Source organism: Tachysurus vachellii, chromosome 21 (genome assembly GCF_030014155.1).
Source record: "Tachysurus vachellii isolate PV-2020 chromosome 21, HZAU_Pvac_v1, whole genome shotgun sequence".
Lineage (NCBI taxonomy): Eukaryota > Metazoa > Chordata > Actinopteri > Siluriformes > Bagridae > Tachysurus > Tachysurus vachellii.
In genome coordinates this window covers 16,058,435-16,062,603 of record NC_083480.1, presented here as the reverse complement: position 1 = coordinate 16,062,603, position 4,169 = coordinate 16,058,435, and the positions used below count along the sequence as shown (strand labels likewise).

Below are 4,169 nucleotides of genomic sequence, written 5' to 3'. Positions count from 1 at the left end.
CACACGCTCACACATATGCGTTCACACACACGTTCACACACACAAACATGCACACACACACGCTCACACATATGCGTTCACACACACGCGTTCACACACATGCATTTACACACACGCACGCACACAAACATGCACACAACCACACACGCTCACACACACACGCACACACCAAAAGCCTTCAGCGGTTCCACCAGCTTCAAGACAAAGTTTTTCCCCCTCTGTAGTTCTTTGAGCATCTTCGCCACCTCGTAGTGTCGACAGCCGATAAGCGTCTGACCGTTGATGGACTCGATCATGTCTCCCACGTTGATGATTTGGATCTGATGGATGATGCTGCCTTCCCTTATTCTCTGCAAAGGAAACCCGGGTCATTTTTAGCACATCCTGACTCCTGGTTTGTGTTCGTGCGGTTTGTGAGCTGGCTTCCTGTACCTTAATAAACGCGTAGCCGGCACCATTGTCAGTGATCGTGAGTCCAAGCGCGTCCTCGCCTTTGAACACCTCCACTTCTTTCCTCTGACCTTTCACATGAGCGAAGATAAAGTCCTCCAGGCCGATCTGGCCACCCAGCAGCTTGTCCATGTCCACTTTGTGGGTGTTCAGTGTGCAAAACATAACCTGAACACAAAGAGGCATGGGGAGAGCCGTTAGCACGGAGTTCACACACATCAAAACAAACCAAATCAGAGGATATTTTTACACACTGCGGGTGTGCCGAACTAACAAGGATTAAACACTTTAGAGAGTTTAGGATTTGGTCCAAGTTTGAGGTTATTTATACTTAAAGTTAAACTAATAACCAGAATTAAAATAAAGTCCGAATTCAAAGCTGATTATTAATAAAAAAATTCAACTGGATTAATAGATAACATTAAATTGACACCTAGTTAAACACACACACATACACAATCCAAAAATTAAACGATTCACTGCTTTACACTTTTGATGTTACAAATCTTATTGATGCCGTAATAAATTGTATGATAACGGCGATCTTCATTCTGTCTAGTGCAAGCGGACATCACACTTCATTCTCTATACACAGGAGAGTGTGTGAGCATCTGCAGCTGTTTCAGCCAAATACATACAAACCAGCCTTTTATTTTACTTTAACCTTTGCAAAAAGCTCCTTTTTTATTCAATAAGAACAAAACGAATTCCTGAAACACATCGTTCGAGTCTCACTTCTTCCGGCGGGATCGCGAAGGCTTCCCCGATCTTGGCGTAGAGTTCACGGACGTTCCCGAATCCCTCTATACGACCCGTGGGGCTGCCGTGCGCCAGCTGGGTGTGGAAAATGAGACGAGGTCGCAGGTTAGTGGGCGGAGGAGGAAGACCTTCCTGTGTCACACCTTCGGCGATTCCGACCCGCCCACCGTCCAGTCCGTCCACGTTGAGCCCGGCGCGGATCGGCTCGGCTTCCTCGTTTTCCACCAGCGGAGACGCTTTCTTCCGTCGGCCGAGTCCGAGCGGCATCTTCAGGGGTTTCCTGGGGTGTTCGGTAGTAAAGTGGAGACGTGATAATCTGGAGTTCGCACAGCTACAAAGTCTTTGTATGTACCTGGTTTAGACTCAAGCCATTTAAATCAAAGACCTGCAATTAAAAACAAATCGTAACAAAGATAATTTTTTTTGACGTCATATCAATCCAGGGTTTAACGTTACACACGTGCAAGTCTTATTACAGCCTTATTAGACAGTAAGTCATGTGACCACAGTGCTGCTGAATTCTAATTGGTCTAAAGATGTTTCTACGGTAACGGCTCACGTCAGCGAACGCTCCTTTAAGCGTATTAAAAAGCATCGGAAACGGTTTTATGACATGAGGGTTTAAGGAAGGAGTCTCCGTTACCAGCGCTTATTGTACCAGTCAGAAAAGTTTACAGAAATCTTCAGAACCGAGCGAGTTTACGCTGCAATTTCGTTTCTTTTTAAAGTTTGACGCTGTTTATATAACAAAACTGTAAACAAATAAAAAATGACGTTCTGTTTTTCGATAAATAACAAATCGCACGTCGCTAAATTAGAACGAAACGGGAAAAAAAAACTGAACACTGTTTTTGATTCGTTTCCTTTCGCAGCACCTTCCAATTTAAAGATCCTAATTACATGATTATAAATTATTATTTTGTTTATTTTATAGAATGTAACTATAGTCTATAAATAAACAAACAAACAAACAAACAAACATATAATTAGGATCTTTAAAATGTGATTAAAAACAAGAAGCCGGTTTCTACTAAAAGTGTTTATTTTGACCGAAGACGATAAAACCGTGATGTATTTCACTAGAATATCGTACCGTTATCTATCATATCGAAACACCTCTGTACACATTTTACATTTATTTATCTATAAACCTTCCCAGTATTCTATTTAGTGATATTTCGTCTAATAAACCGGTATTTAAGACTAAAAACAGTAAAAAAAAAAATAATAATAATAATAAATAAATAAATAAATAAATAAATCGAGTAAACGTTAGTGTGGTAAGTTTGCTAGTTAGAAGTTAGCAAACTAGCAAGTTTTGAGATAAAGTTAAACATTTATAACAAAACTAACAGTCGAATACGGATGAAATGACGCATTTGGGTCAATAAAAAGTCTCACATGACGTTAATGATGATGACAAATTAAAACAATTCACCGTGACAGGTTTAGAAACACGGTTAGCATGTTAGCTTGTTTAGCTAGGAGAAGAAAACCGTTAGCTATTTTGTCCCGATTTTAAAGACCTGCCCTGAAACAATCGACCAGACTCACCACGATAACGCGATTAAATCCTGTTATTAGATCACTAAACTATCCAGCAAAGCCTCGACCTTCATATTACACTAATTTTTACACCCTGTACGCTGAAAGCTTTCCCATCACAGGGCAAGATGAGGACGGAGTTTCCGCTGGAATGCCGCCGCCAGAGCCGGCTCGGTCCCAATCCGAGATGTAGTGCCCTAGTTAGGGAGCGTGCGCTGTCGTTACACACACTACAGAGTGCGCGTGGATTAGGGATCGTTGAGGCGTTTGAGATTTAACCTGTGTGGTATTTTTTTTTAAGGGGCGCTGAGGGCCAGTTTATGGAGAAGCGCACTCCTACCATCTAGTGCTCAGGAATTTAAATTAAACACACCCTAAAGCTGTTGGGAAGGAAAAATATCTCATGTCAGAAAAACACACTGAAGAGCTGAAGTCTAGTTATTATGAGTAATCCAGTTACCTGGACCCTCTACAGTTCACACATCACCCAAACCGCTCCACAAACGATGCTGTTGCCACGGCCCTCCTTCTGCATCTGGATCCTTGACTTCCTGACCGGGAAACCTGAGTCGGTCCGGATCTGGAACAGCATCTCCAGCACCACCACGCTGAACACTGGAGCCCCTCAGGGCTACGTGCTCAGCCCACTGCTGTTCACTTTGCTGACTCACGACCGTGCAGCAAGCACAGATCGAACCATATCGAGTTCGCTGATGACACGACCGTGGTGGGTCTCATCGGCAAGAACGACGAGTCAGCATACAGACAGGAGGCGCAACAGCTAACTACCTGGTGTAGAGCCAACAACCTTTCTCTGTAGGTAATGTTGATAAAATTAAAGAGACGGTTGTTGAGTTCAGGAGAGCGCAGAGCGACCACTCTCCGCTGAACATCGACGGATCATCTGTAGAGATCATCAAGAGCACCAAATTTCTTGGTGTTCATAAGGCAGGGAACTTCACCTGGTCACTCAACAGCAGCTCCATCACCAAGAAAGCCCAGCAGCTGCATCACCGTCTGGTTTGGGAACTGCACCATCTCGGAACGCAAGGCCCTGCAGCGGATATTGAGGACAGCTGAGAATATTATTGGAGTCTTTCAACTCTCAACATCAACTGCATGGACTGCACAGACCTACACCAATTACACACACTTCCATTATACATCCATCAAACTGTTTACATGATGTTTTACACTCACATTTTGCTCTTTGCACAATTTCAGTCGATTGCTTTACATTTCAGTCGATTGCTGTTTTGCACAATTCTTTACAATCTCTCATGTAACTATTACTATAACACTGTGTTCATTCTAGTATTTCTGCACACGTACTATTGTTGAACATGCAGTATTTTCACTGGTCGGTGCTGCTTTTGTGTATTGTCTTGTATTTTTTGTTTGCACTGTCTTTTTGT

General features: G+C 42.9%; 1 protein-coding gene across 1 annotated transcript in view; it reads right to left on the bottom strand.

Moving 5' to 3' along the window:
* gipc1 (GIPC PDZ domain containing family, member 1) overlaps positions 1-2,920 on the bottom strand; it is an 8,171-nt gene extending 5,251 nt beyond the window's left edge. Inside the window, exons 1-4 of the mRNA XM_060857128.1 lie at positions 2,764-2,920; positions 1,186-1,594; positions 433-618; positions 170-350 (exon numbers count right to left, since the gene is read on the bottom strand). Of these exons, the coding sequence (XP_060713111.1) occupies positions 170-350; positions 433-618; positions 1,186-1,476 (658 nt within the window). The 5' untranslated portion in view covers positions 1,477-1,594; positions 2,764-2,920. The remainder of the gene's footprint in view (positions 1-169; positions 351-432; positions 619-1,185; positions 1,595-2,763) is intronic.
* Between the last annotated feature and the right edge of the window lie 1,249 nt (positions 2,921-4,169).